The sequence below is a fragment of the Balaenoptera acutorostrata genome, chromosome 1 (assembly GCF_949987535.1).
Source record: "Balaenoptera acutorostrata chromosome 1, mBalAcu1.1, whole genome shotgun sequence".
NCBI lineage: Eukaryota > Metazoa > Chordata > Mammalia > Artiodactyla > Balaenopteridae > Balaenoptera > Balaenoptera acutorostrata.
This window is the reverse complement of record NC_080064.1, coordinates 22,639,092-22,667,026: the sequence shown is the minus strand read 5'-3', so window position 1 is coordinate 22,667,026 and position 27,935 is coordinate 22,639,092. Positions and strand designations below refer to the sequence as shown.

Here is a 27,935-nt window from a genome sequence, read left to right as displayed (position 1 = left end):
CGGGATGTTGAGCGCAGCGTGGAGGACCCTGGCCTGCCGACCTGGTCGGACCGAGGTCCGGAAGGCCACGTTGGCCGCATGCGCAGTGAAAGGAGCCGGACCCTGTGAGGGCCGCTCCCTGCCCCCGCCTCGGCCCGCAGGGCCTTGTGCTCCGGTGTGACGGGTGAGTAACGCGGGCAGGTGGCCGGGTGCACGGCAGTTCTGGGACTGAAGTGGCTTAATTTGGGGGGAGACCACGTGATGGGGTCAGCCAGACCTTGATATGCCTGTGACAGCTAGCTGCTCGGTGATCTTGGGCAAGTGACTTCCGTGCCTTCATCTAAATTATCTGGCTGCACAACACATGTTAAGGAAGTCACCATGGTGGGCATAAGGACAAGGTTTAGTGGAGGACGGGCGTTAGTCATTCAGATATTATTTTGAATCCCAGGTTTGTCGCTTTTTCCATTGATAGACAACTTTCGGCAAGTAACTTAGTCTAAATCTTATAAAAAATGGGGATGATAAAATGGTCCAGTGAAGATAAACGAGACAAAACACTGGCACATAGTAAAACAGAGTGGTGATTGGGACCTATAGGATGTCTGTTCTCCTTTTTTAGTCTCCAGAGTGTCCCAGTAGATGAATTGGTGGTAAGTCCTGATGCACAGGATTTAGGTGAGTCTGAGGGCTGCACAGTGTTGGGCCTGCCCTGTGATCTGGATTACCCTGTGGCCCTTATCGAAGCTGTAGCTGCTTCCACATAGCTGCTGTGGTCAAAAAGGAGCCTAGAGTGACAGTTTTCCTTGACGGTCGCTGTTCTGTTTGCTGTAACTGATCTGCAACATTTCAGGAAAAGACAGTTCCCATTGTACCTGCCATTTCTCAGGTATAGCCAGAGACCTTTATTAGAATTGACACATTTCCAGAGGCCAGCAGAAATGTTCCACTGATGGGGTCTTGCATACAGAGTTACCAGAATAAGGCTTTTGAGAAGTAGCTTGCAGAGGCCAAGAACCAGCATGGAGGGGTAGATGGGGGTGGGTTAGATATCTGTACCGGCAAAATCCCGTGGCAGGTGGTGCAGATCTTGGTCATGCTTTGGGTCATTGCCCTGAAAAGCTTATGGCATCAGTACTTAGGACCAAAGGCTAGTCAAAAACTGTAGTTCTGAAGACCAAATGAAGGGAACAATTAAGATCATTCAGGACAATTGTGTTCTCCTTTTAGCTGTGCCAGATTGAAGATTCCAGGATGACTGAAGTTGACCTTTCTGGTGAGTGAAGACTGGGGTCATGACAGTGATGGAACACAGCAGCCTCAGGACCTGGTAGGTTTTCTGTAGAGACGTAATTTGGGAGCTACCTAGTGGGTCAGTACAGCATGTTTCCAAGGGCTATGGCTTGTTGTGGCCATGGGATCTCCAACTGCATGCAAGAGCAACTTGGAGAGACTTTGACAGCGCAGGTCAGCATAATACCTGCAGCTGCCACTCGCCTTTCCTATAGTATCCCAGGACCTGGGCTGGAAGCCTTCCACCTGAGTCCATGTGTTTCCATCAAAAAAGTCAACTTCCGTATATGGATCAACTTTTTGGTTTAGAGCTTGCACACTTTTTTTCTGCAGGTTGCCCCAGGTTTTACTGGCAGTGCCTGATACTGAGGTATCTGAAAATACCAGCTTGTTGCTGGAGCCGTGCTTTAGAATAAGGTAAAGTTGGATGTTGAAGACAGCCTGACCCTCCGGTTCCCTTTCCCATCAGATCTGAACCCTGGTCTTGGTGGTCGTAAAAGGAGGAATAGTAGTACTGAAGCTGTGCTCATGGTGTCTGCTTATATAGCATGTGGGCTAGTTTCAAACAAGGTTGAATTCTCTTGGAACTTGTTGCCTCCTCCCCTGTAAAATGGGATAATCTTAGGCTTAAAGGGAGGCTGTATGTGAAACTCTGGGCAGTTGGTATAGTGATTGCTGACTAATATTTCTGTATTTGGGAGGGATTTATCCATAGCTTTCTTGCCTCTTGATCGAGTGTTCTTTTTTCCCCTCCTAAGATCTGTTACCAGTAAAGCTGTCGTCTTCTGTGATTGGGATCTACAGAGTTGGGTGAGTTGAATGCCAGAAGCTTTCTCACAACTTTCTTGCAGCTTCCATTAGTATTTCACTGTCATCACCCTAAGCAGTGTAGCCAATAGATAATAAGGCTACTCAGGTCTGTGTGTAAAAGTCTTCTCTTTTTAATATATCATTTACATCTGGCCTTGTGTGCTGTATTTGTTGGCTTTTCATAACCAGAGGACAAAAAATAAATGTTTACAGTGTGAACTGGTCTGCTAGATTTGCCTATGCTAAATGCCAAGAACACACCTTCAGAGTAGAATGTGGCAGAAGGGACAGCCCTGTGTCTTTACAGCAAGGGCTGACTACTGCGAATGCAGTAATGGCTTGAGCTCATGCTCATTGGTTTTGGTAACCTTGGAGTCTTACCCACCCCTCTCCTGGGAGAGTGGTTCTATTCTAGCTCAAGGTATTTTTTCAGGCTGTGACTGGTCCAGGATGAAACCTAATCTGAGTGGACATCTATGGATGATAAATGCGGATATGGGACTGAGACCAGCCCTTAGGAAAACCTGAGTGGCATTGATTAATTGGGGCATTATTAACACACTGGCGTACACTTCTTTTTCAGGAGAGAAACACTACAGGAAGACGCAAATGAAGAGACAAGGGGCTCTTTTAGGTGGAAACACCTTTTTTTCTTTCTGATGCTGGTACCTGGCATACAAGTGACCAATAAAAGATTCCTAGGGCTTCCCTGGTGGCACAGTGGTTGAGAATCTGCCTGCTAATGCAGGGGACACGGGTTCGAGCCCTGGTCTGGGAGGATCCCACATGCTGCGGAGCGGCTGGGCCCATGGGCCCCAACTACTGAGCCTGCGCATCTGGAGCCTGTGCTCCGCAGCAAGAGAGGCCACGATAGTGACAGGCCCGTGCACCGCGATGAAGAGTGGCCCCTGCTTGCCGCAACTAGAGAAAGCCCTAGCACAAAAACGAAGACCCAACATAGCAATCAATCAATAAATCTTTAAAAAAAAAAGATTCCTGGATGTATGTTTGTGTCAATTTTCTTGATGTCCCTCAAATTGTTGGTTATTCCCTATTTAAATACTCCCGTAAGACCCAGAATGAATTATAGTCTAATTTCTGAAGAAAAGGTTGATCTCAGAAAGGAACAAAACGACCAGTTCTATAATTGCAATTGTATTACTCTTGCTGAGTGAGAATTCAGGCTGAGTGCAGGACTGGTACTTAATGATCTTTGAAGGCAGTATACTCCACACACCCCCCAGTTTCCTAGCACAAAGCTATAGGTAAGGCTTTTCAGGAGGGTCCTTGTGGTAAGTTAAATGGGATCTCCTAATTTGTTTGGAAAATAAGTACAGAGATGTGTAAGGCTGGCATCAAGATCTGGTTTGGTGACGGTTGACCTCATGGTCAGGTTATCTTTCTGAATTACCGGTTCCTATATATAAATGGATTAATACCTACTAACAGGTGGGCTTGGCATATAGATGGCACAGGCTTGTACCTAAAACAATCCAGGCCTTTTGGTCTAGATTAAGCTGGCCCCAACACCTCTCTCAATGGGCCACTTCCTCCCAGTCTGAATAATGAACTCTCCCTAGCCACCAGACTGGAAGCAGGTTTGTTGGGGGAAGGGAATACCTGAAAGCAGATAATTGCCCACCATTTGGCACCATTCCAGCAGGCAATCCATGCACTCTGACCTCAAGAGAACCTTAAGGATTAATGTGCCTGTCATCTAAGAAGTTGGTTTAGTAACTGTTAACTTTGGTGGTTAATCCTTATGTCCAGGAGTGTAGACAACCCTACCTGGATAAATGATTATTGTTCAAAGAAAATTGGAACCTCATTCAACCCTCTTCTAACAACTGGTCCCTTCATTTTCAAACTCAAATGGCTCAAATGAAGGCAGCAGTATCCCAGGAAATAGTCATAATTTCGGGAAACAGTTGATGACTAAAATCTTACCAAAAATTTCAAAAAAGGTAAAAGTTCTCGAAGTAATCTTTTTTTAAAAAAGGAGTCTCTTAGCTCCCTCCCGGAGTCCACAGTGGCTTGTGCCTCATCCTGGCTACATCACGGCAGGGATCTCGGAAGACACCGTGTCCAGGGGCTGCCAGTGACAGTCCATCAGCGCGTCATACAGCTCCTCGCTCTGCTCCATGAACTCCTTGTTGGCCTCAGTCACATCCAGCTGTGGCATGGGGTCTGGAAGAGAAGCAAGGATGGGTTCAGGGGGCGCAGAGGGGAGAAGCACTCAGCAGCCACAAGAGACTCAGTACCCTCCTTCCTCACGTGGGCTGACAGCACTGCCTTGCAGGGTTTCTGTGAGGATGAAAACAGGGTAATGCACAGTTCACACTTGAACAGCATGAGTGTGACCCACGTGGGTCCACTTGTATGTGGATTTTTTCAAGAGTAAATGCTACAGTACTACACAATCCACAGTTGGTTGAATCTGAAGACGTGGAGTAACAGAGGATAGGGAGGGCTGACTAGGTTACATGTGGATTTTTGACTGTGAGGTTGGTAGGCCTAACTGTGAGCTGATCAAGGGTCAACTGTACTTGGAGAATGTAACACATGTAATTAGAACTCAAATAATGGCGGCTGTTACTCCACATTTATTAAACACTACACATATCTCTAGCTGTCACATGCCCTGGATTTTCTGGTGTGGTTTTTCAATTTGGGTTTGGAAAATCTGATCAACAAAATAATCAAGAACAATGAATGTCTAATGAAAGAGCTATGGTCAAATACAGGAGCTGAAACACCAAGTCCTGTATTTTTAAACTTGTCTTTCTTGATTGCAATAGTGGTATTTGTTCACCAGAAATCATGACAAAATACATAATAGTTTTCTCTTTTTTTAAAACCCCTAACAAGTAAACTATTCTTAGGAGGGAATATTACCTAGCATTGAAAATGAACCTCAGCTGCATCCAACTTGGATGAGTCTCACAAATAAAATGCTGAGTATTGAATGAAAGAAGCAAGACAGTACATACAGTACAACAGCACTGAAGTTCAAAAACAGGCAAAACCAAACCCTGCTGTTTAGGGATGCATATCTATGTGATAAAACTATAAAGAGAAGAAGTTTTGTCCCTACAAAAGCCAATACAGTAAGTAGTTTTCCTTAGCGGGGTTGGGGGTTGTGACTGTGGGAATGTTGGCAATGTTTCCACTTGACCTGAATGAAGGTTTCATGGGCATTTCATCATTACGTATCAAACTATACATGTTTTATCTACTTTTCCATGTACTTATATTTCACAATTCAAAAAGTTTAAAAGAATCCTCAGTTACTATGACTGATAACATTTTATATTTTCCTTTTAGTATTGTTGGTTTAAAATGCACACACCCAGGCCTTCCCTGGTGGTTAAGACTCCGTGCTTCCAAAGCAGGGGGCATGAGTTCGATCCCTGGTTGGGGAAGTTCCGCATGCCTAGGGTGTGGCCATAAATAAATTAATTTTAAAAATAAAATGTATACACCCATTCATTAAAACATTTTAAAATTAACTGGAGAAATTAAAGACCTTAATAAAGAAATCCCACGTACTTCGACTGGAAGACAAATACAGATGGCCCTCGACTTGATGGTTTAACTCACGATTTTTAAACTTTACGATGGTAAAAAAGTGACACACACTCAGTAGAAACTGAATTTTGATCTTTTCCTGGGCTAGCGATATGTAGTACAATATTCTTGTGACGCTGGGCAGCAGCAGTCACATGATCATGAGGGTAAACAAGTAATACACTGAAACTGTTTTGTTTTTCACTAGGATTACAGTATTCAATAAATTGAGAAAATCAACAGTTTATCATAAAATAGGGTTTGTGTTAGATGATTTTGCCCAACTGTAGGTTAATGTTAAGTGTTCTGAGTCTGTTTAAGCTAGGCTAAACTATGACGTTCGGTAGGTTAGGTGTATTAAATGCATTTTTGACTTAATGTTAAGTCGAGGAAGATCTGTATTGTTAAGACGGCAATACTCTCCAAAGTGATCTATAGATTCAATGCAATCCCTATCAAAATCGCAACTGCCTTTTTTTTTTTTTGCAGAAATTGACAAGCTGATCATAAAATTTGTATGGAAATGCAAGGCACCCAAAATAGCCTAAACAATCTTCAAAGATAAAGGCTACTAGAATAAAATAGAAAGAATTTTTACAACTCAACAAAAAGACAACCCAATTTAAAAATGGGCAAAAGACTTGAATAGACATTTCTCAAAAAAAGATATACACATGGCCGATAAACATATGAAAGTATGCTCAACATCATTAGCCGTCAGAGAAGTGCAAATCTAACCACAATGAGATACCACTTCAAAGCCACTAAGATAGCTAAAATGAAAAATAATGACTGTTGGTGAGGATGTGGAGAAACCGGAATCCTCATATGCTACTGGGAATGGAAAGGCTCCAAGCCCTTTCGGAAAAGTTTGGCCATTTCTCAAATGGTTAAAAAGAGTTTACTACATGATCCAGCAATGCACTCCTAGGTATATACCCAAGAGTACTGAAGACTTTTCTATATCCACACAAAAACTTATACACGCATGTTCATAGCAGCATTATTCATAATACCAAAAGTGGAAACAATCCAAATGTCCATCAACAAAATGGATATCCATACAATGGAATATTATTCAACCATAAAAAGAAATGAATGACATGCTACAACATAGATGAATCTTGAAAACACTAAGTGAAAGAAGTTAAGTGAAAGAAGCCATTCACAAAGGACCACACATCATACATGATTCCATTTATTTAAAATGTCCAGGATTGGTAAATCCAAAGTAGATGAGTGGTTGCCAGGGACAGGATACTGGAGAGTGACTGCTAGTGGTTTCACAGGGTTTCTTCTGGAATTAGTGGTAATGGCTGCAAGACTTTTTGACTATTCTAAAAACTACTGAATTGTACACTTTAAAAGGGTGAATTTTATGTTATGTGAATTATATCCCCCAAAATAAAAAACAAAAAACCCTAACTGGGATCTTCCTGTATATCCTATTTCAGGACTTTTTTCATTGAGAACATTTTCCTATGTCAATATTCTTAGAGAAAGACATGATTTAATAAAACAAACAAAAAATCTTAAGAAAGATCCCACATGCCACGGAGCAACTAAGCCTGTGCGCCACAACTACTGAGCCTGTGCTCTAGAGCCCACGTGCCACAACTACTGAAGCCCGCGCACCTAGAGCCCGTGCTCTGCAACAAGAGAAGCCACTGCAATGAGAAGCCCGCACACCGCAACCAAGAGTAGTCCCCTCTCTCTGCAACTAGAGAAAGCCCACGCCCAGCAACTAAGACCCAATGCAGCCAAAAATAAATAAATTTATTAAAACAAACAAAAACCTTACTGAATTTGTTTAACAAATCCCCTATTATTAGATATTTATCTGTACTGATATCATTTTGGGAGAAAATCTTTCAGGTAAAATTGATTCAATGGATATGAACATTGTAAGGATTCTTTACAGAAACATAGTATATTTTAATTTGTATTTGATTACTAGTATTAGCAGTGTGATGGTTACATTTTATGTGTCAACTTGGTTAGGTTACTGGTGCCCAGTCTAGATGAAGATATTTTGTAGATGTGATTAACATCAACAAATCAACTGACTTTGAGTAAAGATTACTCTCAATAACATGGGTGGGCCTTAGCCAATCAATTAAAGGCCTTAAGGCCTTAAACTCAAGGTTTCCCAAAGAAGGAATTCTACCTCTAGGCAGTAATACAGAAATTCTGTCTGAGTTTCCAGCTTGCTGGCCCACCTTACAGATTATAAATACGTATATCCTATTGGCTCTGTTTCTCTGGAGAACCTTGACTGACACAAATAATGTATGTTTAGATTCTTTTTTCTTGTGGTTTATAGGCCATTTGTACTTCTTTTGTATATTTTTCCCCTTTTTAATATATTTATTTATTTTTGGCTGCATTGGGTCTTCATTGCTGCGAGCAGACTTTCTCTAGTTGAGGCGAGCGCGGACTAATCTTCGTTGTGGTGCGCGGGCTTCTCATTGTGGTGGCTTCTCTTGTTGCAGAGCACATGTTCCAGGCATGCGGGCTTCAGTAGTTGTGGCGCACAGGCTTAGCTGCTCCGTGGCATGTGGGATCTTCCCGGACCAGGGCTTGAACCCGTGTCCCCTGCATTGGCAGGCGGATTCTTAACCACTGTGCCACCAGGGAAGTCCCTTCTTTTGTAAATTGTTTCCAGTTTTCTCAGCTACTCTTTTTTTTTTTCTTTTTTTTTTTTTTGGCTGTGTTGGGTCTTCGTTTCTGTGCGAGGGCTTTCTCTAGTTGCGGCGAGTGGGGGCCACTCTTCATCGCGGTGCGCGGGCCTCTCACTGTTGCGGCCTCTCTTCTTGCGGAGCACAGGCTCCAGACGCACAGGGTCAGTAGTTGTGGCTCACGGGCCCAGTTGCTCCGCGGCATGTGGGATCTTCCCAGACCAGGGCTCGAACCCGCGTCCCCTGCATTGGCAGGCAGACTCTCAACCACTGCGCCACGAGGGAAGCCCCTCAGCTACTCTTAAGAATCAACCAGTGAGTGCTGAATCAACCAGTCAGTGGTGAATCTTTTCACATAAGTACTGTGCCCGTTCCACCAGAGGGATATTTCTCTTGTAATTTTAATCTAAATTATGAGTTGAAGCTTTGAGCACGTACAGCAGCTCCATATGGAAACTCTAGTCACTCCACTCAGTGGAGGTATCAGCATATGGGAACAGACTAGCAAAGGGCTCCATCAAGGGCAGGCATCTGTTTTCTTGTTGTTTTTCATTTGTCTGTTTGTCTGGGGTTTTTTTGGCCGTGCCACATGGCTTGCGGGGTCTTAGTTCCCTGACCAGGGACAGAACCCAGGCCATGGCAGTGAAAGCCCCGGGTCCTAACCACTGGACCACCAGAGAATCCCCAAGGGCAGGCATTTGGGTGTGCTGAACTCTATGGACACATGTACAATAAAGCACCCTTCCTCACTCTGAAGACTGGGCCTGGAGGATGGCCTGTTGAGCCAAAGGATAGATGAAGGATGACAATCCCTGCGGTGCTCCATCACTGTGTGGCTATTAGGTTGAAATGGGAGGTGTTAGGGAATTCCCTAGTGGTCCTGTGGTCAGGACTCCACGCTTTCACTGCCAAAGGTACGGGTTCACCACCTGGTGGGGGAAGTAAGATCCCGCAAGCCATGCGAGGTGGCCAAGAAAAAAAAAAGGGAGGCATTATAACTCTGTGGTAAAGAGCATGAAGTCTGGGGCAAGACTGCAGGGGTTCCAAGACAGTAACACCTCTTGCTACCATGTTGCAACTATGCTGACCTTGAACAAGTAATTTAACTTCTCTACCTGTTTTCTCTTCTGTAAAATCAAGATAACTGTGGTACTTACCTCAAAGCCGTAGTGAAGGTCAAATGAGTTAATACATGTAAAGTGCTTAGAACAATGCCCTGCATATAGTACAACCTGTTAGCTATTATTAACTACCTAAGCTTCAGTTTTCTTTTCTGTAGAATGGGGTTTATAACAGTACCTACTCATCAAAGAGTTGACAGGCAGCAGTGCCTGGCACAAAATATGTTGGCTATTATTATACTATTAATGGATGAGAAAAAAATAGAAAAATTCTAAGGAGTTATACACAATATTACAATCAGGATAATTTCTTTAAAAAGGAGGCAATGCAATGCTTCCTGCAGGAAACGGTGAGAGACTGAGGATAGAAAGACAGGGACCCCAAGTTCAACCTTGCTTCTAACTCACTGTGTGACCCTGAGAAGACAGTGAGGATCGCCAGCTCCCCATCCGTCAACTGGAGCTCAATGTCCTGCCCAGCCCACCCCTAGGGTCACTGCTGCCAGAATTAGATGACAACACATAAGTGAAAGTGCTTTAAAATGCTATGAAGTATATACAATATTCCTATAGGTATAGTTTTTAAAAACATTTTAATGAATTATATGGCATTTCTCCCAATAGATATTAATATGATAATAGCTGCCCCTCCCACTAACAGATTTGCTTTATCCAATAGATGTTTCTTCTGCTGGTCAACAGTTTAATCATTTGTATGAATCCCTCTAAATATATAATTGCGCTCTTGTTCCTCTTAGCAATTTTCCCATTAATATTTAAATAAGCTTACTTCCCAATTTGAAAATAAAAATTAAATTTGAAAAAAAAAATGCTACGAAGTAGACAAGTTTGTTTTTTGCCTGCAGATGTTTCCTTTAAAGGATATTTTGCTTACAGATCACTTTCCCTATGACCTTCTCTCTTTTTTTTTAAATAAATTTATTTATTTCATTTATTTATTATTTTTGGCTGTATTGGGTCTTTGTTGCTGTGCGCGGGCCTTCTCTAGTTGTGGCGAGCGGGGGCTACTCTTTGCAGTGCGCGGGCTTCTCACTGCAGTGGCTTCTCTTGCTGCGGAGCACGGGCTCTAGGCACACAGGCTTCTGTAGTTGTGACGCGCAGACTTCAGTAGTTGTGGCTCACGGGCTCTAGAGCGCAGGCTCAGTAGTTGTGGCGCACGGGCTTAGTTACTCCGTGGCATGTGGGATCTTCCTGGACTAGGGCTCAAACCCGTGTCCCCTGCACTGGCAGGCGGATTCTTAACCATTGCGCCACCAGGGAAGCCCCTGACCTTCTCTTAAAGAATAATTCTTAAAACAGACTTAGAAAAAGACTCAAAGTTTAAAATCTATCTTACATAAAGTTTTATTTACTTAGAAATCAATGTCTGATTTTATGACAACTGTTATTTTACTTCTTTAAACCTTAAACCTAACATCTGTTCAGAAACATGTTGAAAAAAAATCTTGTTTTTTGTAATTTTTCAAACCTTAGAGACTCCTTTAAGAAGTACGAATATCTCATTTGAAAAAAACATTTGTCTGAAGATTAGCAATTCCTCTCGATTTCCTTTCTTTTTTCTTCTTTAAATTCAGTAAAAATCATAATAAACTTTTAATTAAAAAAAGTAATAATGGCTATTACTATGTAGCAAAATTGGGGGTGATTTTCAGTTTCTTCATAACACTTCACTATATTTTTCAAACTTTCAATAACTATTACTTGAAAGTGAGAAAAACAGGTAATTTAAAGATATATGGGAAAAAATTAAAACATGAAATGAAAAAAATGAATTTTACAAACTGTGAAACAAATATAAGGCAATGGTGTCTTTGCTACAGACCTATATCCTGTCAGGGCTCCCCCCCGCCCGCCCCGTCAGTTGCTCCCCAGGGTGCTTTGAGATCTGCACTACCCCCTCGGGTAATACTCACATCTTACCCACTGAGTGAAGGGACTCCTTTCTTACCTTCCAATGCATCATCTCCGACTTCTTCATATGTCTGCCAAGAGACCAGAGAGGTGGGTGAGAAGCATGGTGAAATCCTGGCCCATGACTAGGACGGTTTATTTTTAATAAGAGGAACTAAGCTGCTTCATCTTTCCTTCTGTTTTTTTCTGAAGCCCAAGCTCCCGTCCTTACCCATCCCATCCTGGAGAATCACCCAGGTCTCTACAGGATGATGTAACCCAAGAGGGCCAGACCGGCCAAATCACGGTTACCTGCATGGTGCTCTGGGTATAGCCATACTGGGGATAACTGTAGCTGTAGCTGCCTGTGTTCTGGTCATAGCCCCACTGGGCATAGTAGTTCTGGTACTGCTGGTAATACTGGTTGTAGCTGTAACTGTACATTTGACTATATTCCACTGGCTTCACACGGCTCCTTAAATGAAGAAATAAACAAATAAGCAAACATTTCCATAACACTATGTGACCAGGGACTGTTCTGAGTGTTCTACGCAGATTAACTCATTTAATCCCCACAATAGTGCTCTGCAGTTAAATATACCATTATTCCTATTTTACAGATGAGAAAACTGAGGTACAGAGAGGTTACATCATTTGTCCAAAGTCACACAGCGAATAATAGATTCAAACCCAGGCAGTCTGGTCCCAGAGCCCAGCTTTAAAGATAGGAACTTTCGGGAATTCCCTGGTGGTCGAGTGGTTGGGACTGCACACTTTCACTGCCAAGGGCCTGGGTTCGATCCCTGGTCGGGGAACTGGAATCCCGTGGGCTATGCAGCACGGCCAAAAACAAACAAACAAAAAATGGCAGTTTTCAATGGTTAGGTTTGTCTCTCTTGTCAAACCTTGTTAGTACTGACTTTTCCCCTTCTCAAGATCTTGGAGGGCTGTTTTTCTGCCAGCCACAAAGGCTCAGGTGAACATGGCCTGGAGGATCTGGATTTATAATGATCCAAGAAGCATTTTAAATTACAAAATATCTTATCACCTTTTCTCCACAAAAACACAAGAGAAGCGTTTAAGTAGCCTGGAACTGTAGTCAAAGCTACCATTTATGGAGTAGGTACTTGAGATTCGTGCCCATTATTTTTTTTTAAAGATTTATTTATTAATTTATTTTTGGCTGCGTTGGGTCTTAGTTGCGGCACGCGGGATCTTCGTTGAGGCATGCAGGATCTTCTGTTGCGGCACGCGGGCTCTTTGTTGTGGTGCGTGGGCTTCTCTCTAGTTGTGGTGTGTGGGTTTTCTCTTCTCTAGTTGTGGCGCACAGGTTCCAGGGCACGTGGGCTCTGAAGTTGTGGTGCGCGGGTTGCAGAGCACGTGGACTCTGTAGTTTGTTGCACGCGGGCTCTAGTTGCTGCACGTGAGCTCAGTAGTTGTGGCGCACGGGCTTAGTTGCCCCGTGGCATGTGGGATCTTAGTTCCCTGACCAGGGATCGAACCTGTGTCCCCTGCATTGTAAGGGGGATTCTTTACCATTGGACCACCAGGGAAGTCCCTGTGCCCATTATTTTTCATACATAGTCTCCTATTTTAAGTCCTGCAAAGCTCTGTGATAGAGCTATTATTTATTATTCCCATTTTACAGATGAGAACACTGAGCCTGTGAAAAGTTAAGTGATTTACCCAAGACTACACAGAGAAATGAAGCCAAATTTAACTCCAAGGCTCATACTCCTACCACCACACCACTACATACAGCTCCTGCCCTGACAGACTCAAGACCCCTTGCCCGTCCCCCACTTCCTGCATTCACCAATCAGGGCTGAGGCCCAGGGTCAGCAGAAAGCTTTCTTCTCTGATTCCACGGCTATCCCAGCCACTGCTAACCAAAGACAGAATGTCAAACCTGCAAAGGATCCACTGCTTTCAAAAACTTAAAAAACCACGTGTGATGAGCTCTTCCCAAGTTCCTTGTGAGTTTAATGTCTGCTTGGTGAGAAGGACTCAGCTCAGTTGGACCACATGTGACTGCCTTAGCATCACCTCCTGATGGGGTGGCTCGATGAAGTTCGACGACACAGATTCCCTCTCCCTGCCCACTGCCAGGCTGGAAACTGCTAACGTTTGCCTCCATGCCACCCCCCACCCTGGCCATGTGTCCAAGGAGTCCACCTCCCTTCTGACATGTTCAGGTCACTGGAGGTACAGTCTCTCTGGCCTGGGTCTGCATACTTCTCTTCTGTTTCTCCACACTCAGCTCTTACAGGCTAACTCTCAAAGGGAACTCTTATCACCTTCAATTCCCAGTGCTTGAGGGCCCCTCCCCACAGGCAGGCATCAAATACTGACAATGTTCACTGAAGAAACAGATGTAACAGAACATAACCTCCCTGCAGAAGGGACTTTGTTTCTCTTGTTTATAGCTACAACTTCACAGTCTAGGGCGGGGCTGCAGTTGTAGGGACTCGTTATGGCTGACTGAATAAATGGTGACACAGCAGAAACAACCAAAATAGTAAACATCAGAGGAACTGCTAGACAGAATATACAATCAAAACAATATCTTGCAGCTATTAAAAATAGTACAATGACGATGACTGTGCAACTCAATGGCAAAGTGTGTATAATGAGTAAACTGGGGAAGAAAAAGAGTGAGCATTGTTATTGTAATTTAAAAATGAACAAAGAGAGACTTCCCTGGTGGTCCAGTGGTTAAGAATCCACCATCCAATGCAGGGGACGCGGATTTGATCCCTGGTTGGGGAACTAAGATCCCACATGCCACAAGGCAACTAAGGCCTCGCGCTCTAGAGCCTGTGTGCTGCAACTACTGAGCCCGCATGCTCGGGAGCCCATGGGCCACAACTAGAGTGAAGCCTGCGTGCCGCAATGAAGAGCCCATGTGCCACAACTAAGATTAGATGCAGCCAAATGAATGAATAAATAAATAAAATATTTTTTAAAAAATGAATAAAGAAATGAATCTACCACATGTAAATTGACCCAAATATATGTAGTGTGTGTGTATTTATATCTACATCTGTATCTATATTTATACATCACAGAAGCTAATGGAGAAGCCTGGAAAGGAACCCAGAAATTATAAGCAGTAATTTTAGAGTAATGAGAACATTCCTTTCTTTTAAATATTTTCTTTAATGTTTTTATATATACAATAGAGCTCAGGGACTTCCCTAGTGGTCCATTGGTTAAGAACTGGTCTTGCAATGCAGGGGAGGCCAGTTCGATCCCTGGTTGGGGCACTAGGATCCCACATGCCGCAGGGCAACTAAGCCCGCGCACCGCAACTACTGAGCCTGTGTGCCACAAATACAGAGCTCACATGCCGCAACTACTGAGCCTGCATGCCACAACTAGAGATCCCGTGTGCCGCAACTAAGACCTGATGCAGTCAATAAATAAATAAATAAATATTTTAAAAGATATGGCTCAAAACAAATAATATTTGGAGGATGAGACTCACTCAAGCTGATCTTCCATGTATTAAACACTGTTAAACCGCAAAGAGCCTCCAAATCTTTTGCTGCTTTAAAAAACATGGCCATTTGGAAGTTCTGCCCTAAGAGTGCAGCCACTTTTCTACTTTTAACATGGAGTTTCTCAGCCTTGGCAAAATTGACATTTGGATGGCGGGGGCAGATTGTTCTTTGTCACAGGGGCTGTCCTGTGCACTGTAGGATGTTTAGTAGCATCCCTGGCCTGTACTCATTAGATGCCAGCAGCACCTCTCCCCCAGTTGTGATAACCAAATTTGTCTTCAGGTGTTCCAATGACCCTTAGTTGAGAACCATTGCTTGAGCCAAAGGATGGAAGATTCTATGCAGAGAAAAACTGTCTTACATCTGAGTAAAAAACCTGTTTGGAGTTTTAAGGAAAGAAGGGTTTTCTGCACAGAGTGACAGGTACAATAGTGATGTACATATTCTCTTGTGTTTGTATCATTAATTTTTTTTTTTTTTTTTTTGGCTGCACCACGCAGCTTGTGGGAATTCCCTATATCATGAATTCTTAGCCACTCCCATAGCAAGGGACACTCATAAGAGGTCTGTAGGTTTCACTGATATAAAAAAGGCTAAAATTGGCTAAAAAGTGTAACTTTCTTCTTTCTGCTCAATTCTTTTTTTTTTTTTTTTTTTTTTAAAGGATTTTCTTATTTATTTATTTATTTATTTATTTATTTATTTTTGGCTGTGTTGGGTCTTCGGTTCGTGCGAGGGCTTTCTCCAGTTGCGGCAAGCGGGGGCCACTCTTCATCGCGGTGCGGGGACCGCTCTTCATCGCGGTGCGCAGGCCTTTCTCTATCGCGGCCCCTCCCGTCGCGGGGCACAGGCTCCAGACGCGCAGGCTCAGCAATTGTGGCTCACGGGCCCAGCTGCTCCGTGGCATGTGGGATCTTCCCAGACCAGGGCTCGAACCCGTGTCCCCTGCATTAGCAGGCAGATTCTCAACCACTGCGCCACCAGGGAATCCCCTCTGCTCAATTCTTATAAACTGTATGGATAAATTTTTTTTAAATTAATTAATTAATTTATTTATTTATGGCTGTGTTGGGTCTTCGTTTCTGTGCGAGGGCTTTCTCTAGTTCCGGCGAGCGGGGGCCACTCTTCATCGCTGTGCGCGGGCCTCTCACTATCGCGGCCTCTCTTGTTGCGGAGCACAGGCTCCAGACACGCAGGCTCAGTAGTTGTGGCTCATGGGCCTAGTTGCTCCGCGGCATGTGGTATCTTCCCAGACCAGGGCTCGAACCCATGTCCCCTGCATTGGCAGGCAGATTCTCAACCACTGCGTCACCAGGGAAGCCCCTGTATGGATAAATTTTTAACAGCAGCAATACTGGGCAAAGAGCAGGGACATTAAGTTTGTAGACCCAAACTGCTCTTCCAGCTTCGCTACCAGCGACGTCTGAATGCATCTGCCTCCCCCAGTCATAGCTCTCTCCCCAGCTATGAGCTTCTGGAGGGGCAGGGTTATGCTAGCTCATCTCTAGCACCCAGCCTGGCAAATATCAGGCACTCATTAATTGTGGCCTGAACTGAATCTCCTGGCAGCCTCCCATTCAGCACGTGGACGCCCTGATTATCAACAACAGACGAGGCGTGTGTGGGTGGGGGTCAGTCCAGAAGCCTTCCCTGGCCCCCACGCCAGTGCAGGACTCACGCTTTAGGGATTGCCACACTCAGACGCACTGGTTTAGACCCCAGTCCAACTGCTCCCTGGCACTCTGTCAGGGCTCGCTTCTGTTCCAGCTCATCTGTGAATTTCACAAAACCATAGCCCCTGCAGAAGAAAAACACACACTATTTAGATCACAAATGTGATGGAGGTAAAGCCTAAGAATGGAAAAGGGGCTGAGAAGGGAGAGAATCCATCAAACCACACGCGCAGGGCTGAGAGCCCCATGAGCAGAGGGGTGCCACAGAGCCACGCGAGATTCAAGCACTGGAGGATCCCAAGATCTGCAGAATTCCCACTTTCAGTTCATCAGTCTCTTCCATACTGTCCTGATAGGGCTTCTTCCCAAATAGTAGCTTACCTCCCAATCTACTTGAAAGTATTATTATTATCATTATGGTAGTAGCAGCAGTAGTAACAGTCATAGAAGGTCATTCAGCAAATATTTACCGAGTATGCTAGGTATTACACGAGGCACTGGGACTCAGCAGTCACAAGCAGACGAGGTTCCTGCTCTCCTGAACTCATATTCCACTTGGGGGGTAAATGAATGATAACTAACATTTAATGACCATTTATTATTTCCCAGGCATTGTGCTGAGCATTTTCCCAGGGTTATCTCATTAAACTGTCCAACAACTTGATGAAGGGAGTATCCACATCCTATTGAAGACAGAACCAAAGTTCCGAGAGGTTTAATAGCTTGCCCAAAGTCATAGTAGAAGCAGGATTCAAATTCAAAGCCCAAGCTCATAACTACTACTCAGATCAAGAAAGAACTTTTCCTGACAAATATCGTAGGATCTCACTTATATGTGGAATCTAAAATATGATACAGATGAGCTTATTTACAAAACAGAAACAGACTCACAAACACAGAAAACAAACTTATGGTTACCAAAGGTGAAAGGGGGTGGGGGAGGGAAAAATTGGGAGTTTGAGATTAGCAGATACAAACTACTATATATAAAATAGATAAACAAGGTCCTACTGTACAGCACAGGAAACTATATAAATATCTTGTAATAAACCGTAATGGAAAAGAATATGAAAAAGAATATATATACATATAAACCTTTCCTGAGGTCTTTCCACTTTTAAAGTAACGATAATAAATAAAAGAAGAAACACCTATAAAGCATTTCCTATTGACTCATTTATATTACATCATTCAATCCTTAAACCACCCCATGAGAGATGCAGAAACTATTAATCAGTCCCGTTTCACAGATGAGGAAACAGGGTCAGAGGTTCAGTAACTTGTCTGCTGCATAATCCCTGGGCAGTACTGAGGCTGGGATTCACACCAGGCAGTTTAGCTCCAGAGCCTGTGCTCTTAACCACAATGCAACATGGCCTTGTGACCACACCTCCATCTATGAGATAAATGCTGCAACCAACAGGGTAGGCATCAATAAAACGAAGGCCTTACTTAGACACTCCTGTCTGGTCCAAAACCACCTTGCCTCCCCGACAGGAGGGGTAGACTTTGACGAAGAATTCATACAGCATGCCATCATCCACATCTGGGGTCAGGTCCCCCACAAAGAGGGAGTACTCGGGGCTGAGAAGAGAGAACAAAATTCAGAGACAAAGACCAAAACTTTTGTTCTGATGAGCTCTTTTGGCCCATTCTAGGTAAATCTTTTCTGGGCCGCCTTAGGAAACAACACATCTGATGGGTCCTTGACCAGGTCCTAATCTGTTTCATTTGGCAGTCCTGGCAGAAGAGTTACGGAAGGAGTCGCCTGCCCCAAGTCGCTCACCCACTGTATAACGCCTGTCTGGCTTCAAGCATTACATGAGTGCAGACGGGGGCACACGTCAGAGGTGCTCAAAAGATAAAACTAGAGATTCTGTATTCATCGCATATTTTCAATTCAAATGGTGAAAGGCAGAGGGAAAATGAGAACTGAACCTTCTCTCCTAAAGATGTGCTAACATGAAATCCCTCAACTTTTAGGACAGGGGTCAGCAAACTTTTTCTATGAAGGCCATATAGTAAATATTTTAGGATCTTTGGGGACACCTCTGGTCTCTATTGCTCTTTGTCTGTTTCACAACCCTTTAAGAATGTAAAGGGGGGACTTCCCTGGTGGTCCAGTGCTTAAGACTCCATGCTTCCACCACAGAGGGGCATGGGTTCGATCCTTGGTCAGGGAACTAAGATCCCGCATGCCACGTGGCATGGCATGGCATGGCATGCATGCATACATACATACATAAGTAAATCTGTAAAGGGAGTTCCCTGGCAGTCCAGTGGTTAGGACTCCACACTCTCACTGCCGAGGGCCCAGGTTCAATCCCTGGTTGGGGAACTAGGATCCCACAAGCCGCACGGCACAGCCAAAAAAAAAAAAGTAAAAACCATCTTTAGCTTGCAGGTGATAACAAAATTAGGCCACAGTTTGCCAACCCCTGTTCTAGAACAATTCTTTACGAAAAAAAAAAAAGCAAACTCATTATTATTTTATTTCAAGTTAAAGTCAGAATACACAGAAGGAAAAAGAAAAATAAAATTACCAATAACCCATCCACTCAAAGGTAATCACTAAGAACACTTTGATATATACTTTTGTCTTTTTTCTTTGGCTTCTTCTTTTGAATTTACAAAAATTGGATATGACTCGTTTTGTTTCTAGCATTTTTTTCACCTTTAGCATCTCACCAACATCTTAACATATGAGTATTCTGCTATAACATGACACATTAATAGATACACAGCATTCCAAATAATGAACATATTGTAATTTAAACCCCTTCCCTATTATTAGATTACTTGGGTTTTCCCCCAATTTTGCCCATTATATGTAACATTTCAATGAATACTTTCTTTTAAAATTTTTAATGGAGTATAGTTGATTTACAATGTTGTGCTAGTTTCTGGTGTACAGCGAAGTGAATCAGTTATACATATACATATATCCACTCTTTTTTTAGATTCTTTCCCTATATAGGCCATTACAGAGTATTGAGTTCCCTATGCTATACAGTAGGTTTTTATTAGTTATCTATCTATAAATAGTAGTGTGTATATGTCAATCCCAATCTCCCAATTTATCCCTCCCTCCCCTTATCCCCTGGGAACCATAAGTTAGTTTTCTAAGTCTATGGCTCTACTTCTGTTTTGTAAATAAGTTCATTTGTATCCTTTTCTTAGATTCCACTGTGATATCATATGCTATCAATGAACACTTTCAAGGCTAACCTTTACACACATCAATGAATAAACTCTGAAAAGCAGAATTACAGGTTCAAAGGGTACAACTCTATCTAAAGCTTTTGATACATTGTTTTAAAGCTTTCAGACAGCAATTTGGAATGCTCAATCAATTTATGTTGCTACAACAGGTCGATTCTTACTGAATAAAATGTCAATACTGTGGGCAGTCATGGGACTAGGGGAGGGACCAAATATAGAGAAGACATGGGCCTTGACAGGAAGCAAACTGGAAGCGTCCACCAATAGGGATGGGAGGGGGTCGACCTTAGGAGGGAGGCAAAGCGGGGCCAAACTCGGCTCCCCATCCTCCTCTGTGGGAGTGACCGGCACAGTGACACATCTTGTCTCTATCCAGACATTTCCTGGGACTTGAAGCTGCCTTGTGGCTACTCTGTACTTACCTGTTATCTGGCTGTTTCCCATAAGTGGCATAGTTCAGTTTAAAACGTTTTGCCTGGAAATTTAAAAACAAACGAACTAAAACAGAGAAAGGTGTTTCAAGAGTCAAACAATATTTGAAAAAAACTGAAATAAATTACCTTGGCCAAAATATCTCCCCCTCTCTAAGCCTCAGCTTTTTCTCCTGTATAAAAGGAGGGGGTTGCACGGATGACCGCTAAGGGCACTGCCAGCTCCATGGTTCTATGAGCCCAGGTGTGCCAGCGTGGTGCAGCTGTAAGCTAAGTAACTGTGGGAAGAGCAGAATGTAACTCTCTTGAAACGTGTCCTCACTGCTGCCAGCCTGTTCTACTTTCTCAAGCAAGAGGTCTAGAGTTTCAAGTCTTCCGTTATGGAGGCAGCGGTGCAGAGTGGAAAGGGAATGGATTTTAGAGGCAACCAATCTTCAGTTTGCATCCTGGCTCTGCCACTTACTACCTGTGTTGCCTTGGGCAAGTTATTCCATTTCCCTGTGATTCAGTTTCCTGGTCTGTCAAAGATAACAATGCCTACTGTTTAGGGTTGTTACAGGATTAAATAAAATATACAGTTGGGATTCAATAAATGAGTTATCAATAACAATAAAAATGGCAACATCATCATTATCTCAGTGTCCTTACAGGTGTGGCTCCTGGAAGGGGTTTCCCGTTGATTTTATGCAAACACTTCTCAGCTGTGGCCAAATCTGCGAATTCTACAAAGCAGTAGCCAGCTGGGATCCTGGAGAGAAAACAGAAAAAGGGAATGGTTAAAGATGTGATACCCAGATGAGAGACTGAGTCTGGGCTTGAAGGGAGGAAAAAATCCTTTTCTAATCAGAGCCCATACTATTAATGTTTACTAAGCAATCCAATCAAACCTTTAGATCTAATGTCCAGTTTATAGGAAATATTAGGAATAGAACAAGTAAAACACCACCACAAGGAAACAAACAAATCCAGAATGCAGGACCACAATCCAGAATGTAGAACCTTATGTAAGGCAATCTTACATCTTTAAAAAGTCAATGTTCTGAGAAAAGAAAGAACTGGGCTTTTCTACATTAAAAAGAGACAAAAGAACTAAATGCAATACAGGATCTATCTGTGACTGGATCCTAATTCATTAAAAAACAACAAAAAAGCTATAAAGGTATTCCGGGGACAATCATAAAAATTTAAATGTAGACTGGCCATTATGTGGTATTAGGGAATCATTAATTTTGTTAGTGTGATATGAGCATTGTTGGTATGTAACAGAATGTCCAGTTATTGGCAATGTATATTCAAATATTTAGCAGCAGCTTCTGCCTCCGCGTACTCCTCCAGCCAGCCCAGGAACCAGATGGTTGCCTTCCGACCTCCCGGCCCCGCCTCGACCCCTCGGGGCTGGTCCCAGTCCTGGTTCTTTGTAGCATCTTGTCTGGGGCCACGGGAGCCCTTTGGCCCGCCAAGCCCTGAAAGTACCTGCTTTGCTGTGACCCACGACTTACAGTTATGGGGAGAAGGGAAGAGGGCGTCCCTAGGGAATCGTGTTGAGACCCGGTGCAGCCACAGAATTTTTAGCTGTGTGGCTTTGGGCAACTCAATGTCCCTTTCTGGGCCTCGGGTGGCTTCTTTGCTGTGAGGCTAGGGCCTATATTTTACTCCTATTCTATCCCCGGTACCCAACACATAGTAGGCAGATGGCCCTTCTTCAAACCAATAAGGATCTCATTGCTACAGGAATAAAGGAATTTAACATTCTGCTAAATCAGCAGGTCTTCTCTGATCCTGCTGTCCCTGAAGAAGCCATGGTGACTGTGGTGAATGACTGGGTGAATTTCTACGTCAACTATTACAGGCAGCAGATGGTGGGGGAGCAGCAAGAGCAGCACGAGGCTGTGCAGGAACTTCGGCAACAGCTGGATACTGTCTGCCTCTTTCCTGGACAAATATAGGAACTTCCTGAAGCCCTTGTAAGCACCCGATCACAGGCTGCCTTTCTCCTCGCCGGGAGACCCAGGCTTGTCTGAGACCCTTAAATGCTGCCTCTGTGTTCTTCAAGGCCTCAGGCTCTGCTCCTTCATGGTGTTACTGCACCCTGACACCTCAATAAAGGCCAGTACTTGCTTTGATGGTTAAAAAAAAAAAAAAAATTTAGCAGTGAAATGTCATAATGCTTGTAATTTACTTTCATATGGTTCAGCAAAAAAAAATATCTACCTATCTAAATCTATCTTTATAGACAGGTAGATAAGAAAAATATGACAACATATTTGAAATTATGTGTTGAGGGACTTCCCTGCACAGTGGTTAAGAATCTGCCTGCCAATGCAGGGGACATGGGTTCGTGTCCTGGTCCGGGAAGATCCCACATGCCACGGAGCGAGTAAGCCCGTGCGCCACAACAACTAGAGCGCATGAACCACAACTATGGAGCCCACACGCCACAGCTACTGAAGCCTGCGCGCCTAGAGCCCGTGCTCCGCAACAAGAGAAGCCACCGCAATGAGAAGCCCGCACACCACAACGAAGAGTAGCCCCCACTCGCCGCAACTAGAGAAAGCCAGCGTGCAGCAAGGAAGACCCAAGGCTGCCAAAAATAAAGTAAATAAATAAATTTACAAAAAAAAAAAAAAAAAGAAATTAGGGGGTGGCTGTATGAGAGTTCATTGTACTCTTCTTTCTACATTTGTTTTAAATTTTTCATAACTTAAAAGGTTTTTTGGATCACCTACCACCGGCCAGGCTGATACAGAGTTGAAGAACATGGTTCCTATTCTTTAGAAACTTAAAATCTATTTGGACAAAGTAAATCCATGGACCTTACCTAATTGGGGGATGTCTGTGAGATTCCTGGTGTTCTATTTTTTAAAGCATCACTAAGAGACATAAGTAGGAGGATGTGGCTAGATCCTCTGACATCCCTTCCTCCTAAGAGATTTATACTGAAAACAGTTAATTTTCCTCAACTGCCTCCTTAAAGCTATCACCAGTGAAATAAACCAGACTTTTCTGGAACTATGATATTCAGTTCAAATAACCTTATGGACACCAAGCCAAAAGGTATGGGAAAGGGCAGTACCTGAGCCCAAGGATCTCAGAACACAGTCTATAAGCTCCATAAATGTTGACGCTTAGAAGAATGGTGGGTCAACTCTGTGCCTTCTGTCTTGTGTGTGCTAGAATCTTAAGGCTCACAGATGTAAAGACCACCACCAGTAAGAGTTGAGCATTACTGAGCACTCACTATGGTCCAAGCACTGTGCTAGCCACTTCACATGCACCATCTCATCTAATCCTCACATAACTCTGTGCGGGAATGAAACCATTGCTCCTATTTAGATGTGGAGACTGAGATTTAGGATTATACAATATGCCTTAAACCACACAGCTGGTATGTGCCAAAGGCTGGATTTGAGTTCAGGATAGTCTGACTACATTCTTTTCAGAACATTTTATTTTGAAGAATTCCAAATATAAAAATGGAAAGAATTGCATAGCAAACACCCTATATATATACCCACCACCTACAATTAACATTTTATTATACTTACTTTATCACATAACTATCCATCCATCCATCCATGCCCCTACCCATTTATCATCCTTATTTTCTGACACATTTCAAAGTAAGTTGCAGATATTAGTATACTTCCCTCAATTACTTTAACATGCTTATTATTAACTAGAGTTCAATGATTGTTTAGTTTTTTCCTTTTAAGGTTAAATTTACATGCAGTGAAATGCACAAATTCTTCAAGATGTTGAGTTATTTCCACCAGATTAATTTTGTGTATTTTAGAACTTTATGTAAATGCAGTAAGGCTTCTTTAACTTAGCATAATGTTTTTAAGATTCATTCATGTTGTCACTACATTAGCAGTCTGTCCCTTTTTATTGCTAAGTGGTATTTTATTGTATGACTATACCAGTATTTATTTACCTACTTACCTATTCATGGATACCTGGACTGCAGTTTGGGGCCATTGTCCAATGTGCTACGCACATCCTTTTTCAAGTCCTTTTTCTGGTAGACGCATGTTTTCATTTCTCTTGGGTAAATACCTAGGACTAGGGACTTCCCCGGTGGGCCAGCGGTTAAGATTCCCCACTCCCAATGCAGGGGACCCAGGTTCAATCCCTGGTCAGGGAAATGAAAGAAAAAAAAAAAAAGAGCCCGCATGCCACGATGAAGATCTCACACACGGCAACTAAGACCCAGCGCAGCCAAATAAATAAATAGATATTTTAAATATATAGGACTAGACTTGTTGTGCCATATGGTGGTAGGTGTATTTAAGAAACTGCCAGGGAATTCCCTGGTGGTCCAGTGGTTAGGACTCGGTGTTTTCACTGCCAGGGCCTGGGTTCAATCCCCGGTTGGGGAACTAAGATCCTGCAAGCCGTGCAGCATGGCCGAAAAAAAAAAAAGAAAAAGAAAAAGAAAAAAGAAAACCGCCAGACACTTGTCCCCAGGGGTCACACCATTTTATAGTCCCACCAGTGACGAGAGATGTGGCTGCTCCACATGTGACTGCATTCTTTTTTCTTCTTTGTTGAATTTTAAAAATTGTCGTTGGGTATACAAAACATAAAACGTGGGCTTCCCTGGTGGCGCAGTGGTTGAGAATCCGCCTGCCAATGCAGGGGACACGGGTTCGAGCCCTGGTCTGGGAGGATCCCACATGCCGCGGAGCAACTAAGCCCGTGCGCCACAACTACTGAGCCTGTGCTCTAGAGCCCGCGAGCCACAACTACTGAGCCTACGTGCCACAACTACTGAAGCCCGCGCACCTAGAGCCTGTGCTCCGCAACAAGAGAAGCCACCGCAATGAGAAGCCGCGCACCACAACGAAGAGTAGCCCCCACTTGCTGCAACTAGAGAAAGCCTGTGTGCAGCAACGAAGACCCAACACAGCCAAAAATAAATAAATAGATTTAAAAACAAAAAACATAAAACGTACCATTTTAACCATTTTTAAGTATACAGTTCTGTGGTATTAAGTACATTCACATTGTTGTGCAACCAATCACTATATCCTTTTTTTTTTTTTTTTTTTTAAGTTTTTATTTTATTTATTCTTGGCTGTGTTGGGTCTTCGTTGTTGCACACTGGCTTTCTCTCGTTGCGTCGAGAGGGGGCTTGTCTTGTTGCGGAACACGGGCTCTAGGCATGTGGGCTCAGTAGTTGTGGCGCACAGGTTTAGTTGCTCCGTGGCATGTGGGATCTTCCCAGACCAGGGATCCAACCCATGTCCCCTGCATTGGCAGGCGGATTCCTATCCACTGCGCCACCAGGGAAGTCCCCAGTCACTATATTCTTAAGCACTATGCTCTGCTGCATATTATTTTTTCTTGGGTCTTATCTTTTTCCCGTCTTTTCTCAGTTCCTGGTTTTTAATTTACGTTTATTTATTTTACAGCATTCTTATACGCCACTTCAAAGTCTTTGTCATATGAGACAGAATGCACATGTAATGTGTCTGTAAATGCCACCATAAAAAATCAGCTAGAGTTTAGTAATCAATGGTATGAAAGGATAATTCTAATTCTTAATAAAGATTAAAATGTGAGAACCTATATCACTGTTTTAAAAAGAAGAAAGTATTACAGAATGTATTTTCATGCCAGTAGCTGATTATCGGGGTTTTCTGTCTACAGGAACAAGAAGAAAAACATTTAGGCCAGCATGCTCTACCAGTCAGAAAATCCGTCCCTGGGTACCGGGGTTCTGAATACACAAAGTACCTGTTCACCAAACAGCCAAAGACCTGGCCACACTTCGTATCTCTCACCTGTATTTTTCAACTATTCGACATTTTAGCAAGCTGCTTTAGTACTTGGCACAGAGTAGACGCTCAATAAACACTGTCAAATTGATAAAGGAATCCTGTTATTTCTAACTAGAACCCTAAGGAAACCTAAGCTCCTAAGAGAGAAAGAAGAAACTGGAGGCAATAGAGCACTTCTATCTGAAAGTATTTTCTGCATTTCGTTTTGTATATTTATTTATTACCTCATTCCCCCATTAGCATGTAGTAAACTCCACGAGAGGAGGGACTACGTCTAGCTTGTTTCAGCCATGTACCCAGGGAATCTAGAACAGCAGCACATAGGTAGTGTCTTATTCACATAAGAGTTAAGGGCACTCATGAGCTTTGAGAACAGAGCTGAATTACAGTCCTGGCTTCTCATTTAAAAGCTGTGTAACTTTAAGACAGTTGTTAAGCTTCTCTAATAACAGTACTTAGCTCAGAGGTTTTTGTGATTTTAAAGTGCTTATTACCTAGCAGATCATAATCTGTTTATATTTACCAAGCATATACCATATGCCAGACACTGTTCTAAACGTTGAATGTGAATTAATAGCACTTAATCCTCACCAGAACTCTATGAGGTAGATGCTTTTATTATCTCCATTTTTATAGGCAAGGTGAAGAAGAGGAAGAGGTTAAATAACTTGATCAAGGTCACACAGCAGACAGAGCTTTCAAAACCAGTCTGGCTCGAGTCAGCAATACGCTATACGGCCTCTTAACAAGCCCCCAAATGCTTATACCATTACAATAACATTATTAGGCGTGAGAAGCCCCGACTCTCTGCGATGTTTACCTTCTCCTGAATGACACTTGCAGCACGATCTACTGAGGAGACCTGAGGCTCAGACGGAAGGAGAGAACATACCCAGTGAGGCGGTTTCGGATAATTTTGACGCTCATCACGGTCTCCCCCATGGTGGCAAAGGCTCTGGAGATGAAGTTCTCATCCATGTAGGGTTCCAGCTGCGTAAACACAAGAGCAGAGCGGCTCAGGCCAGCATCCAGGCTCCTCATTCCCGCATCCGGAGCCCCTCCCCCTCGGCCCGGGGTTGGCTGCTCGCTGCGGGCGGGAGTGGGGTGGGGTGAAAAGGCTTTCGTCTGCGGAGTGGTCTGAAGCCTGCGTTCCCAGTCCCCTGCCTTCCTTCTCTTCAAATTTACTCCTTTGAGGAAGTCTCCCCTTCGGATTTAGGAACCCCATCCCTCCAGTCCTACAACCACGGGCGCTCTTCAATCCTTGGGATTCCTCTCATTCTATCCGCCCAAAGACCCTTCCTCTTTCCCTGGCGTGAACCCAGGACCCCTCCCCCTCCGAATCAGCCCCTTCACCTAGATGCTGGGCCCCGCTTCGGAGTCACCTAAGAGAACTCCCCTGCCCATTCACTTCCACCCTTTTGGGATCCGAGGACCCTCCTCCTCAGTCCCTTTCTCCCTCGTGACACTAAGATTCCTGCTCCGCAGACCCGGGCGGCCGCCCTCACTCACGTCGCCCATCCACAGGCTGGCCGCCATGCCCGAGGCCCAGCCTGGACTTTGCTGGCCACCGAGGCTGGCGCGGACACCAGACCGCCGAGCCGGAACCTCCAAGGAGCATGCGCCTCCGACGCTTTCTGCGCACGCTCTGCAACTCGGCGCCCAGGGCCCCGCCCACGTGCCGCTCGGGATCTTGCCGGATCCCTGCGGGCGGGTCTCCAGACTGGAGCCTGCGGGATGGGGCGGGGCAGACGCTGCCTGGCGTTGGACGGTGGGTGGCGCGGGTGGGGGCTTTCTCGGGTTTCTTTCTGATTTTATTTAAACACACACGTACATATAAAATTACAGAAGTAATTTTACGCTCGTTGTAAAAAATTGCAAGCATAAGCACATTTTTTTTAACAAGTGAAAGATCCCCTTTGGGAACCTGGACGATTCAGTCCCACTAACTCTGTGTGACTTCAGGC

The 27,935-nt window shown here is 43.8% G+C and overlaps 1 protein-coding gene, 1 long non-coding RNA gene and 4 other non-coding genes across 7 annotated transcripts; 5 read left to right on the top strand and 1 right to left on the bottom strand.

Annotated features, from left to right (window-relative positions):
* The first annotated feature begins 12 nt into the window (after window positions 1-12).
* Window positions 13-2,804, top strand: LOC103003820 (uncharacterized). 2 transcript variants are annotated; one of them, XR_009008733.1, is made up of 5 exons: window positions 13-163; window positions 602-657; window positions 1,210-1,309; window positions 2,031-2,082; window positions 2,666-2,804. It is a non-coding gene; the product is annotated as an uncharacterized LOC103003820 (long non-coding RNA). The 2 variants fall into 2 exon arrangements; XR_003622298.2 differs by lacking the exons at window positions 13-163; window positions 602-657; window positions 1,210-1,309 and adding an exon at window positions 1,332-1,689.
* On the top strand, window positions 710-844 carry LOC114236337 (small nucleolar RNA SNORA16B/SNORA16A family). Its single transcript, XR_003622312.1, has one exon. It is a non-coding gene; the product is annotated as a small nucleolar RNA SNORA16B/SNORA16A family (small nucleolar RNA).
* LOC114236338 (small nucleolar RNA SNORA44) lies at window positions 1,359-1,489 on the top strand. The gene has a single exon (XR_003622313.1). It is a non-coding gene; the product is annotated as a small nucleolar RNA SNORA44 (small nucleolar RNA).
* Window positions 1,717-1,843, top strand: LOC114236339 (small nucleolar RNA SNORA61). Its single transcript, XR_003622314.1, has one exon. It is a non-coding gene; the product is annotated as a small nucleolar RNA SNORA61 (small nucleolar RNA).
* On the top strand, window positions 2,522-2,595 carry LOC114236344 (small nucleolar RNA SNORD99). The gene has a single exon (XR_003622319.1). It is a non-coding gene; the product is annotated as a small nucleolar RNA SNORD99 (small nucleolar RNA).
* On the bottom strand, window positions 2,711-27,620 carry TRNAU1AP (tRNA selenocysteine 1 associated protein 1). Its single transcript, XM_007170535.2, has 9 exons — window positions 27,481-27,620; window positions 26,864-26,961; window positions 20,837-20,936; window positions 20,180-20,232; window positions 17,988-18,119; window positions 16,541-16,660; window positions 11,672-11,834; window positions 11,418-11,451; window positions 2,711-4,269 (listed from the first exon to the last, which is right to left on the bottom strand). The coding sequence occupies exons 1-9, from the start codon at window positions 27,505-27,507 to the stop codon at window positions 4,133-4,135; spliced, it is 864 nt and encodes a 287-aa protein (XP_007170597.1). The 5' UTR covers window positions 27,508-27,620; the 3' UTR covers window positions 2,711-4,132.
* Between the last annotated feature and the right edge of the window lie 315 nt (window positions 27,621-27,935).